This window comes from Octopus sinensis, linkage group LG5 (genome assembly GCF_006345805.1).
Source record: "Octopus sinensis linkage group LG5, ASM634580v1, whole genome shotgun sequence".
Classification (NCBI taxonomy): domain Eukaryota; kingdom Metazoa; phylum Mollusca; class Cephalopoda; order Octopoda; family Octopodidae; genus Octopus; species Octopus sinensis.
Genome location: NC_043001.1, coordinates 87,610,792 through 87,625,499, shown reverse-complemented (window position 1 = coordinate 87,625,499; position 14,708 = coordinate 87,610,792). Strand labels below are relative to the sequence as shown.

The 14,708-nt window shown below is 38.4% G+C and overlaps 1 protein-coding gene across 1 annotated transcript in view; it reads left to right on the top strand.

Moving 5' to 3' along the window:
• The first annotated feature begins 6,650 nt into the window (after positions 1-6,650).
• Positions 6,651-14,708, top strand: part of LOC115212324 — a 17,322-nt gene continuing 9,264 nt past the window's right edge. Inside the window, exon 1 of the mRNA XM_029781188.2 lies at positions 6,651-7,281. Coding sequence (XP_029637048.1) covers positions 7,170-7,281 — 112 coding nt within the window. The 5' untranslated portion in view covers positions 6,651-7,169. The remainder of the gene's footprint in view (positions 7,282-14,708) is intronic.

Genomic DNA, 14,708 nt, shown 5'->3' with positions numbered 1-14,708 from the left:
ACATTGAAATACTTAAGCAAGGACTACTTCCAATGTATTCACATAATAACATAACGAAAAATAAGTTTTTATTCATGGAAGATGGGGCTCCATGCCACACAGCGAATAGGAATCAACAATGGCTGACTGAAAATGGAATGAGAAAGCTTCCTTGGGCGAGCAAATCTCCTGACATGAACCCAATTGAAAATCTTTGGAGCATACAAGATAGATTCTTTCGTTTGTTGCATAAAAAGTGGTCAGAAATTCCACAAAGCTCATCAGTTCGATGCTAAAAAGACATGACATGACGGGGGGGATTTGCCAGGGCAGGGCCAACCCATAACATTACATGACATGTCACGGATTCGCCAGAGGGGCAGATCCAGCCCATAACATTACATGACATATGGGAGATTCGTGAGAGGGGCAGGGCCAACCCATAAACATTACATGACATGTCAGGGATTCACCAGAGGGGCAGAGCCAATCCATAACATTACATGACATGTCTGAGATTCGCCAGAGAGGCAGGGCCAACCCATAACATTACATGACATGTCACAGATTTGCCAGAGGGGAAGATCCAGCCCATAACATTACATGACATATGGGAGATTTGTGAGAGGGGCAGGGCCAACCCATAACATTACATGACATGTCAGGGATTCATCAGAGGGGCAGAGCCAATCCATAACATTACATGACAAGTTATGGATTCGCCAGAGGGGCAGGGTTAACCCATAACTTTACATGACATGTCAGAAATTTACCAGAGGGGCAGGCCCAACCCATAACATTACATTACATGTCAGAGATTTGCCAGCGGAGCAGGGCCAATCCATAACATTACGTGACATGTCGGAGATTCACTAGAGGGGTAGAACCAACCCATAACATTACATGACATGTTGGAGATTCGCCAGAGGGGCAGGGCCAACCCATAACATTGCATGACAGAAATTTACCAGAGGGGCAGGTCTAATCCATAACATTACATGACATATCACGGATTCGCCAGAGAGGCAGGTCCAACCCATAACATTACATGACATATTGGAAATTCGCCAGAGGGGCAGGGGCAACCCATAACATTACATGACATGCCAAGGATTCGCCAGAGGAGCAGGGCCCGCCCATAACATTACATGACATGTGTGAGATTCGCCAGAGGGGCAGGGCCAATCCATAACATTACATGACATATTACGGATTCACCAGAGTTGACAGACCCAACCCATAACATTACATGACATGTCCGAGATTCACCAGAGGGGCAGGAGCAACCCATAACATTAGATGACATGTCTGAGATTCGCCAGAGAGGCAGTGCCAACCCATAACACTACATTAACAGTCGCAGATTTCGCCAGAGGGGCAGCTCAAATCCATAACACTACATTAATGGTTGCAGATTTCACCAGAGGAGCAGCCCTTCTATAACACTTCATTACCAGTTGTAGATTTTGCCAGAGGGGCAGCCCTTCCATAACACTACATTACCGGTTGCAGATTCGCCAGAGGGACAGCCCTTCCATAACACTACATTACTAGTCGCAGATTTCGTCACAGGGGTAGCAGTTCTATAAAAGTACAGCAGCGGTTGCAGATTTTGCCACAGGGCTGGCAGTTCCATAACACTACTTGTGACAGCCTCACAGTTTGCCACTGAAGCCACCACTTCATGGCAGTACGGGTAACCATATCAAATTTTGCCACAGGAACAGCAACTTCAGAACAGTATTAGTAATAGTTTCAAATTTCCCCATAAGGGCAGCAATTTTCAAATTTGGAAATAACACTGACATCTCATTTTAACAGATTTATTTACCAAAATTACATAAAAATATCTTGAAATATTAAAGTGTAAATTTATTCAATAAAATCGCCTTTGGCTTGAACCTGGGTGTTCTCTTTATTTAAGTTGGTCAATAGTGCCATAATCATTTCCTTCAGTTCATCTTTGGTATAAAAGGATGTTTGTTGGTCTCTCACTCAACTGCGCCCCACACATAATAATCAAGGTGGTTGCAGTCTAGAGAGTTAGGTGGCCAGATGTTAGGGATGATGTGGTCACAGAAATTGTCTGATAGCCATGATTGGGTTCTCCTGCTTGTGTGGCATGGTGCAGAATCCTGTTCTTAGACATAGGGTCTTCCAGCATCCACCCTCTTCACTCAGGGCAGCACTACCTCCTTCAGGCATTTGATGTAGGCCTCCATATTGTGTGTGAGGCCGTGTGGGAAGATGAATGGAGACATAACGTTGCCATCACTAGTGATCACTCCAAACACCATGATGTTGACTGGATGTTTGATTTTTATCATTCTCAGTACATGTTTTGAGGACACGGCTAGCCAACAGTTGTTCTGTGTGTTTACCATCTGATCTTGCCAGAAATTTTTTTCATCTGAGAAAAACCAAAGCATGTTCATTTGGATGGTATTCTTGAGCTTGTTCAAAAGCTTCATTGTCTGGTTTTTCCTCTTGTCCTTCATGACTTGGGATAAAAATTGGCCCTTTCTCATTTCGTATAAAGAATACCAAATGTTTTTATGCACTACCTGCCTGATAAGAAACTCAGACACTCCCATGACCTGGCGATGGACCTGACTGACTTTGAAGGATCGTTGTCAATCATGGCCTGGATCTCACCAACAAATTCAGTTCTTATCTTATCAGAATGATCAAAGTGAGATTTCCGAGCTGCTGTACTTTGTAATCACCTTTAGACTCTTCCGACTTTTTCTGAATCCACTGCACTGTCCTCAGATTGACAACCTAGAAAATTAAAAAAATTTTATAGTTACCGCTAAACAATACCCGATTTTCCACCCCATCCTGTTTATTCCAAAAGATAACTGTCTCCAAATATCAGAACATGAATTGAAGCATTCTTTCATATTTTCTCCTGCAGCAAGCACATATTTGGCTTGGTTTTTCAGTATCCTGTTTGTTTGAATTGTTGTTACAGTTGGAATCTCACAACTATTTAAATGAGATATTTGCTTGCAAATCCTGTCCATTTGATGATGATTATCATTTTGCATCTGAATATCAATGGAAACTGCAGTTGTGATCCCTGTGCTGGTGGCACGTAAAAAGCACCATCCGAACGTGGCTGATGCCAGCGCCACCTAGACTGGCTTCCATGCCAGTGGCACGTAAAAAGCACCATCGAAATGTGGTTGTTGCCAGCCTCGCCTAGCACCTGTGCTGGTGGCACGTAAAAAGCACCCACTACACTCACGGAGTGGTTGGTGTTAGGAAGGGCATCCAGCTGTAGAAACACTGCCAGATCAGACTGGAGCCTGGTGCAACCTTCTGGCTTCCCAGATCCCCAGTCGAACCGTCCAACCCATGCTAGCATGGAGAATGGACGTTAAATGATGATGATGATGATGATGAAAGCTGGCTCATGTGCTGTGTTGAAGATTATTCTCTTTTTGAGATGCTCTAGCCAGTCTGCCATATGTAGCAGAAACAGAATCATTGTAATAATAAGTGTCAAATTTTGCTACAGGGCCAGTAGTTATTGAGGTGGTGGAAATAATCGATTACAGCGACTCTAGTACTTGATTGGTACTTACTTTTATTGATCCTGGCAGGATGAAAGCCAAAGTTGACCTCGGTGACAATGGACTGAGTGAACATCCATCGTTAAGGTTGCAAAAGCAACGGAAATTTTGGAAGAAAAGAATATAAATAATACGTTTATATATTTTGTTTTGCAGGATTTTTGATGTAAAATCATGTGTTGAAACAGATATACAATAGGAATACAAAATGGCTGACCGTTAGTAAGTAGAGACACACAAATAAGAAAGAAGAAAGCAAAGGACCACTGATGAGGTCACAGGAGTGTGACGAAAGAACTCTGGTCGAAATAAGATTAAGATTAATGTAAAAAATGAATAACGCTGAAGCAAAGTAACACCAAATATATAGTGCGTGTGTTTTTATTGGCTAAAATGGCAAAATGACCATTCCTAAATACAACAATATAAATAAATGAATGGAAATTGAACTGGTGAATGTGTTAGATAATAAGGCATTAAGATAATAAAGACTCTCCTCAGACACAACGCAATAATAACAATCCTTTCTACTAAAGATGCAATGCCTAAAATTTTGGGGAAGACATTAGTTGATCAAATCAACCTCCGTGTTCAACTGGTTTTTATTTCATTCACGCCGAAAGGAAGAAAGGCAAAATTGACCTCGGTAGAATTTGAACAGCCATGATAACAATAATGAGAAGGTTGCAATTTGGATACAGATTCCTTAAAACAAAGCTAAACAACAACGACTTACGTAGTTGTCGCACAAAGCAACGTCCACTTGGTTGCTGGATCTTTAAGAAATAGCAACAAAAATCTCCCTCAAATAACACCTCTTTGGGATAATACTGAAACAGTATGTTCTAAAAGTTATTTGCAAAATCGTAAATTCTGATAGCGCAAACATAGTACTCCAAAATATTTTCGACACTACTTAAATACAGAGGTCGCAATGCATCCACATAACCATATGTTTTTACAGTGCATACTAGTTAGGGTTAATTTTTAGGGTTAGGAGTTAGGCTTTAAGGCAGTGGTTCCCAACCGATTTTTGGCCATGCCCCACCGAATCATTTCTAAAATCCAGATGTCCCCTTGTGATATTTAATTTTTGTTATTCAAAATTTGGGGATCTTTACCTTTTGACCGTCAGATTTAAAAAATAATTTTTTTGAAACTAAACACTTTCGAACTTCGTATATTGGTAGAATGTGTCACATAAAACATCTTTTACTCTAGGCATTGTTGAGAAAATTCTGGGATCTTTTCTGTTTGAACAGTGTTTTGGAAGTCATTTTTTGCTAAAGTTGTCGTATTTCGGTAAATTTCAACCAATCAATGACGTGTATACTGCTGTTGTTTGTCAACAACGACTTCGGGCTGCTCTATTTTTTTTTCTGAGTAATATTGTAAACATTGATCCGTCTTGCCACACATCCAAAGAAATTGCAGTTTTGAAACACCAATCAAGAATGTATCCCTCTACATTCTACGTTCTTAAACCGAGAAAGAGTATGGAATTAAAACATACAAAGTCTGTGAAAAAAAAAAAAAAAAAAAGGACGTGATGGTCAAATATGGAACACTTGGATCATGACTAACTGCGGTTAAATAACATTTTACACACATATATATGTAGGCAATGCCTAAAATGTATTCTGCTATTCAAGAAATAAATGGACAAAAATAACGATGGTTTTCATTTATCTGTCAAATGTAACAGCTACTCTTATGAGTGAACAGTTAAAATGTACTGCTGTCAAAACATTTTAATAGACTGATACGTACATAAAAAGAAAAAAAATAAAGATATTTATTGTGCTGATTGATATTCCCTGTAGAGATAAGAGCGAGATTCTTGCAGTTTGAACTAGCTATTACATATATGATACATACTAGCACTTATCATAGGCACCCGCATATAGTCAGATGTCTGTAGAGACGGAAATTAGATACAGAGTGAGAGATGGCTGTATACATAGATGGAAGAATCGATAGATAGAAAGAAAAACAGATAAATGATAGATAAATACACAGTTTAATAAGGGATATAAGGAAGCTAATGAAGAGTGGAGGGCAAATAGACAGATGGAGAGAGAGAATAAATTTTAAAATGATTAGACGAATAAAATATACGTGAGTCAAAGAAGAATGTAAAGAATGGAGTAGTAATGATCTGCAACACAGTAGTAGTGGTAATAAAGTAATGAAAATAATTGTTTCTTCTGCTGTTCACGCAGCAGTAATAGTAGCGATATACTATCAGCAGCAGTGGCTGTCATTTTTGATAGGCTCCCATCCTACTCTTCCATAGACACACACACTTAAACACAGATCTCTTGTTCTAATTTTAACAGAAATTTAATGACCACACTCCATCTGTCTCTCTGTCTCTCTTTCTCTCCCTCTCTCACTATCAATGATGGCGTTACACTCAACCTTCTCCTCACATCACTTAGCACTCATACCTCCTTTCTTTCGTCACTCCAGCTATGCTTTCCCCCCTCTCTAGTATACTTATTTACTCTGTCTTCTCCTCACACATTCTTTGTCTCCCCGTCTCACTCATACACTCTGCCTTCTCCTCTGTTTACCACGCATTCATTATCTTTACTTTATCACTCTCTCTTTCTGTCTTCCCCATTACATCTGAATTCCTGTTCAATCAGCCACTCTGACTGAAAGTTACTCTTTCACTCTATTATCCACACGTTCTCTTTCTCTCTCTCATTTACATACAATTCTTTCTCGTTCGTATTTCTTTCTCTTTCTATTCTTTCACTCAAATTCCATATCTCTCTCTTTCCCCTCTCTTCTATCCCCCTCTCTTCTCTTTCATCCTGTTACTTTTATCATCTCCTTCCACTACGTCACTCACAGCAGTAGGGAAATAAAAGATTAGTCATTTTATCCTTGAACAAAATTTAATGATCTTAGAAAAAGAGAGAGAGAGAAAGTGAAGAGGAGTAAAAAGGGTAACTGAATATTGGTGGTCAGAGAAGGGAGGGGGAAAAGAGAGAATAGAGTATTATGAGGATATAGGAAGAGAGGGGGGAGAAAGAGAAAGGAGGGAAAGAAGGAGGCGGAAATAAGAGTAAGAGAAGAATAAAGGGGGAGAAGGGGAAAGAAAGAGAATGCAGAGGAGAAATTTACTAGAAAGAAAAATATTAAAATAGATGAAAAAGAAAGCAAGAGAGGGGGGAGGGGAGAAGAAGAAAGTAATGAGAAATTTATTTTTAACAGGTCAAGAAAAAGGCAAAAGAGGTGGAAGGAATCGGGTTATTTCGTTGGTTAAAAATCAGAAGTGAGAGTAAGAGTATATCGACACTGTGAAATATTTAATGTAGGACAAGTTTTAACATCAACAACAACAATAGGTGTTCCTTTTTCTAAATTAGGGTCATGTTTGCACTATGGGAGACAAATTAATGTGTTGTGATGGTGGTGGTGGAAATATTAGGTTGGTCAGTACAAGAATGTTTTTAAAAATATAAATAATTTACAAACCGTTGCTGAGTGTAATCATTTGGAACCAAGCACGGGAGTAATGAAAAAAGATTAAAAAAAAATCTTGCAGATATTTATTGTAAGTCAGCTGTGAATGAACTAGCTTCCACTCTTGCACTGACCATGGCCTCTGTTGGTGTCAGTGTACAGCAAGTGAAACACTTTAACACCGATGCACTTATTTTATTCCTCAGTAAACATGGAATTAGCCAGGCTGGTCTGAAATCTCTGAGAGGTAAGTGGTCAGTGATGAAAACTTGGAACCATACAATTCTCCACTCTACTAAAGTCAAGTGAAACAATTATATACATACAAACATTTACGCATACGCACATATGCACACATACACAAAGACAAACAAATATGTACATACACACACTTATTAAAATTTTTAGGTAAAAAAAAAAGATCTAACTGACCACAAAAAATACAAAATTCATTCGTAAACAATATATATATATATACATACAAATATAGATATACGATTTACATATGGAGAGATACGGAATGGCTTAAAATGTAGCTTTTAATATATCTTTAAGAGATTTTTAACAAGTTTTTAAAAACATCAGCTTTTTAATTCTCGCTAGCTGAACGAAACGGTAACTTACAATGCGAAGTTCCTTTGTGCGTGTATATATATGTATGTATGTATGTATGCAGTCACACTTAATTGGGTTTATTTTTAATCATTTCATAGTTAATTTTTTTTATATATATGCAGTGTAAAGAAGTCGGAGTTTCTAGCATGCATATACCGTAACTCGAACACTGTCAATATGGGAATGGAAACGGGAGAGATGTAATGTTGTAAATAATATATATTTTTATTTTACAAGTACGTATGATTCAGTCTGAATATGTGCGCAAATATAATATAATGTATATGTGTGTGTGTATGTATATATATGTATATATATATATATATATGTATAAATTTATATATGTATAAGTATATATATATGTATATATATATGTATATATTATGTATATATATATGTATATATATATGTATATATATATTATATATATGTATATATATATGATATATATATATGTATATATATATATATGTTATATATATATATGTATATATATATGTATATATATATATATATATATATATATGTATATATATATTGTATATATATATTATATGTATATATATATATATGTATATATATATATATGTATATATATGTATATATATATATATATATATATATGTATATATATATGTATATATATATGTATATGTATATATATATGTATATATATATATGTATATATATATATATATATATGTATATATATATATATATGTATATTATATATATATATATATGTATATATGTATATATATATATATATGTGTATATATATATATATGTATATATATGTGTATATATATATGCATATATATATGTATATATATATGCATATATATATGTATATATATATATGTATATGTGCATATATATATATACGCACACACATACAGACATGTGTGTACATATATATGTAATATTTATTTCTTTTGTTTCAGTCTAAATGCTGTGGCAATGCTGGAGCAATTATATATATATATATATATATATATATATATATATACCTACATACATATATGAATATATACATATATTCATATATATATATATGAATATATAATTCATGTATATTCATATATATATGGACATATATATATATATAATATATATATATATATATATATGAATATATATTCATGTATATTCATATCATCATCATCATTATCATTTAGCGTCCGCTTTCCATGCTATCATGGGTTAGACGGTTCAACTGGGGTCTGGGAAGCCAGAAGGCTGCACCAGGCCCAGTCTTATCTGGCAATGTTTCTACAGCTGGATGCCCTTCCTAACGCCAACCACTCCGTGAGTGTAGTGGGTGCTTTTTACGTGCCACCGGCACGGGGGCCAGGTGACGCTGGCAACGGCCACGATCGGATGGTGCTTTTTACGTGACACCGGCACGGTGTCCCGTCGGGGCGGCGCTGGCAACGGCCACGTTCGGATGGTTCGCTTACGTGCCACCGGCACTGGTATCACAGCTACAATTTCCATTAATGTTGATCGATTTCGATTTTGATTCTGATTTCATATATATATATATTATATATATATATATATATATATATATATATAAATATTCATATATATATGTGAGTGTGTGTGTGTATATATATATATATATATATAATATACATATGAATATATATATATATATATACACACATATGTATATATATATATATATGAGGTGCCCTCATCTGCACCTCCTGCCGTGAAGTTGGTTCATCTTGGACACCTGACAGGAAGAGATCCAGTTTTATTTTAAAGACATCTGCATCCAACCCATGCAGGTCCTTCGGGAGGATATTGAGGAGCTGTGGACCTCTGAAGCCCAGGCTATCACAGTATCTTGTCTTACATCTTGATGGCAAATTTGGAGTCGTTGGCACTATGCAGTGGCGCCCAGTTCTAGTATATGTGTAACTCTCGACGCCAAAATTTGGGACAAGTCCTTCCAGGGTCTTCCAGATGTATATTATGGCATATCTTTCTCACCTACGCTCTAAGGAATAGAGTCTTAATCTCTTGAGTCTTTCCCAATAGCTTATATGCTGCACAGAGGCTATCTTCCTGTAGCTTTGTTGGATCGCCTCAAGTTCTGTGATTAATTTGACACTGGTTGGTGACCATAGCTGAGAGCAATAGTCAAAGTAGCTTAGGACAAGTGTCCTCCAGAGGACCATCATGGTTTCCTGGTCTCTTGCTCTAAAAGTTCTAAGAATTCATCCAGTCAGCTGCCTACATTTCATTGCCAATTTATGAAAGGTTGCATCATTAATCATGTAAATACCCAGGTCTCACACTGATTGTGCCTCTGAGATTGCAATCCCTCCAGGTTCAGTGTATTTATTGGGTATTGCATTTAGTTTTGCATGCTGATAGCATAAAGCTTGAAACTTTTCAGCATTGAACTGCATGGTATTCTTTTCAGCCCACTTGTATATTTTGTCCAGCTCACATTGCAGGTGCATAGTGTCTTCAGGGTTCTGTATTACCTGTGAAACTTTTGTATCATCTGCATAACTTGTGATCGTGGCTCTCTGCATGGCTGAGGGCATATATATATATTCATATATATATATTATATATATATATATATATATTCATATATATATATATATATATATATATTTTCATATATATATATATATATATATATATATATTCAATATATATATATATTTGCCCTCATTTATGAATTGTTTATAAATTTAACCGTTAAAGGTATTTTTTAATATGCTGGCCATTGATAAGATTTTTTTCGAGAAAATAATTTTTTTTCGAAAAGAATTCTATCCTCACATTTGATATATATATATATATATATATATATAATTAAATTAGAGATAAAACCACTACTATTAGGCAAATCAAACAATGAAAAACATAAACCAAAACATAAAAATAAAAATAATATAGCATCATCATCATCATCATTTAACGTCCACTTTCCATGCTAGCATATATATATATATATTCATATAAATCCTTAAAAATGTTTCAGCCCGAAGGCTGCGGCCATGCTGGAGCACCACCGCTGAATGAGCTACACTAGTATGTGAATCCACCTCTGATACGTGGCACTTGGTCAACAAGGGAGTTCGATGCCGCTGCTGGCATCTGTGTCTCCTGCCGAGAGGTAGGTTCATCTGGGACCCCCGACAAGAAGAGATCCAGTTTAGTTTTAAAGAAGCCCACATCCACACCATGCAGGTTTCTCAGGCATTTAGGGAGGATGTTGAAGAGCTGTGGTCCTCTGAAACCCAAGTTGTTGCAGTATCTGGTCCTGTATTTTGATGGTGATGTTGGAATCTTTGGCACCATGCAGTGGCGCCCCGTTCTGTGGTTGGGGTAACATTCAATGCCAAAGTTTGGGACAAGACCCTCCGGGATTTTCCAGATGTATATCACCACATATCTCTCCCGCCTTCACTCTAGGGAGAAGAGTTTTAATACTTTCAGTCTTTCCCAGTAACTGATATGTTGCATTGAGACGATCTTCTTAGTGTAGCTTCTTTGAATTGCTTCGAGTTCTGCTGTTAGCTTTATATTGTGTGGTGATCATAGTTGGGAGCAGTAGTCCAAGTGGCTGAGGACGAAAGTTTTCCACAGGACCATCAGTGTCTCCTTCTCTCTTGTTCTGAAAGTTCGGAGAATCCATCCAGCTAGCCGTCTGCATTTTATCACAAAATTAGTAATATGCACTTGGAAAGATGCATCATTGCTCATGTCAATGCCCAGGTCACGCACTGATTTTGACTCAGGAATTACAATTTTTCCCGGGCCAGTGTATCCAGTCTGCATGTCGTTTACTTTTGTGTGCCGGTAGTGCAGGGCCTGGAACTTACCGGCATTAAACTGCATGTTGTTGTCCTCAGCCCACCTGTATATTGTATCCAACTCCTGTTGCAGATGTGTAATATTTCCAGGGTTTTGTATTGTGTGGGAGACTTTTGTGTCATCTGCATAGCTTGCAAGGGTGGCCATCTTAGCAACTGAGGGCATGTCTGAAAGAGCCACTATGAACAGCAGTGGCCCCAAGACAGTGCCCTGTGGAACACCACTTGTTATGTGTTTCCTTGGAGGTGGCTCCATTGGCCACAAGTGCCTGCCTTCTATCTTTTAGGAAGTTGTGCAGCCACTCTCCAAGTTTTCTGCGTATGCCGAGTCCATGCAGTTTGTGACAAATCAGGCTTTTGCAAAGTCGAGATCACATCCACATTTGAGCCATTTACTAGCTGTTTTAACACCCAGTCATAGTGTTGCAGGAGCTGTGTTAGGCAGCTTCTACCTGGTCGAAATCCATGCTGGATGTCAGTCAGCAAGTCATTTTCTTCAAGGAACATGATTAGTTTCTTGCGGACTATTCGTTCCATGACTTTGCTGATGTGTGAGGTCAGAGAAATAGGACTATAATTTTTAGCATCTGCTCTGCTTCCTTATGGATAGGGCATATTACCCCCTCTTTCAATTTGACTTGGAGCTTACCACTTGCAAGAAAGGCCTTCTATAGATATGCGCAAGTATCTGCTTCAATGCGCTACAAAATAGGACCGCTACTAGATAAAAATGGCTCACCAGCTGCAAACCCCCAGAGAATCAGTGAATTACTGAATGCACAATACAAGAGTGCTTTCAGCATACCGCTGGGGAAGCTGCGAGTGAATGTGCCGGATAGGTTCTTTGACCCCGAAGACACGCATTGTGAAATGGCAACTATTGATAACATCAACATAGAGGAAACTGATGTGATATCAGCCATTGAAAAGCTGAGCTCGAACTCGGCAATGGGCCCTGATGGATTCCCTGCAATCCTCCTAAATAAATTTAAAAGAGCTCTAGCTAGACTGTTTCAAATCCTTTTCCAGGAGTCCCTCAGGATGGGGAAACTCCCCAAAAAATTAAAGAGGGAATAATATGCCCTATCCATAAGGGAGGAAGCAGGGCAGAGGCTAGGAATAGACCTGTCTCCCTGACCTCCCACATCAGTAAAGTCATGGAGCGCATTGTCAGGAAGAGACTGATTGAGTTCCTTGAGGACAATGACCTGCTCTCTGACACCCAACATGGTTTTCGCCTGGGAAGGAGCTATCTTACACAGCTTCTGTGACACTATGACTGGGTATTGAAGCAATTAATGAACTGCTCAAAAGTGGATGTGGTATACCTAGACTTTGCTAAGGCATTTGACAAGGTTGACCATGGAATGATATGCCACAAAATACAGGGACTTGGCATCACAGGTAAAGTCGGAGAGTGGCTGCATGATTTCCTAAATGACAGGAGCCAAACTGTAGCAGCCAATGGAGCTCTCTCCACAGAGACACCGATAGTGAGTGGAGGCCCCAGGGCACTGTGCTGGGGCCATTGCTTTGCATGGTAGCCCTATCGGATATGCTATCAGTGACAAAGGTAGTCATGCTTACCAGCTATGCCGACGACACAAAAATCGTACAGTCAGTCAAGGAGACCTCTGATGCTATGCTCTTGCAGAAGGATCTGGATGCCATCTATACATGGGCTGAGGATAACAGCATGCAATTTAATGCAAGTAAATTCCAGGCCCTCCACTACCAGTTAAGTACTGCTCAGGAATCATGACATCAGTACATTGGACCAAGTGGAGCAACGATCCCAGAATCAAATACAGTGCGTGATCTTGGAATAGAAATGAGCATTTCACACACATGCCTCATTTCACACACCTATCAACAAAATGATAGCGGTATCCAGAAGACTGGCTGGTTGGATTCTGAGAACCTTCCACACAAGGGACCAAGAAACTATGATGACACTGTGGAAGTCATTTATCCTCAGCCGCCTGGACTACTGCTCTCAGCTATGGTCACCTTATACTACAAGGACGATAGTAGAGCCTGAAGCAGTCCAACAACATTACACAAGGAAAGTTGCATCAATGGAATGATTGAGTTACTGGGACAGGTTGAAAGAGCTGCAATTCTATTCCCTGGAATGAAGGCGGGAGAGGTATGCAGTGATATATATATGAAAGATACTGGAAGGACTGGTACTAAACTTTGGAATAACGAGCTATACCAGACCACGAACAGGATGTCACTGTGCTGTTCCCATTGTGCTGACTGCTTCATCTCGGGAAAGGACAATGTACTGCAATAGCTTGGGTTTCAAGGGCCCACAGCTGTTTAACTGTCTGCCAAAGCATCTGAGAAGCCTCCATGGAGTGGATGTAGACATTTTCAAATGTGAACTTGACCTCTGGCTAGCCAAGATCCCAGATGAGCCAATATCTAAGCAAGAAACTCAAAAGAGGGCAGTAGCATCGAACTCCATCCTTCACCAGAAGTTGCTCCGACAAAGGTGGAAAGTGGAAAGATGATTACAATGGTGGTGCTCCAGTCATTGGACTGAGACATATAAAAGAATAAGAGAATATATATATATATAGGCACAGGAGCGGCTGTGTGGTAAGTAGCATACTTACCAACCACATGGTTCCAGGTTCAGTCCCTCTGCTTGGCACCTAGGGCAAGTATCTTCTACTATAGCCCTGGGCTGACCAAAGCCTTGTGAGTGGATTTGGCAGACAGAAACTGAAAGAAGCCTGTCATATATGTATATATATATATGTATATGTTTGTGTGTCTGTTTGTCCTCCCCCGCCGCCATCCCTTGACCTCTGATGCTGGTGTATTTACATTGCCATAACTTAGTGGTTCAGCAAAAAGAGACTGATAGAATAAGTACTAGGCTTACAAAGAATAAGTCCTGGGGTTGATTTGTTCGACTGAAGGCAGTGCTCCAGCATGGCAGCAGTCAACTGACTGAAACAAATAAAAGAATATATATATATATATATAAAGTGTTGGTGGCATACAAGTGGGTATATATTTATAAAAAAGAAGTTTGAAAACACCACTATATAAGATAAATTTTAATTTTCTTAGAGATTTCACATGTTTCAGTTCTTGAAAAGAACGAACCTTATCTAAAATATTTAAAAAAAAGTTAAGTGTAATAAAAAAGTTCATAATTGTTTCTTACTAGTCTCAACAGAGTCCACATGGTGGTGTT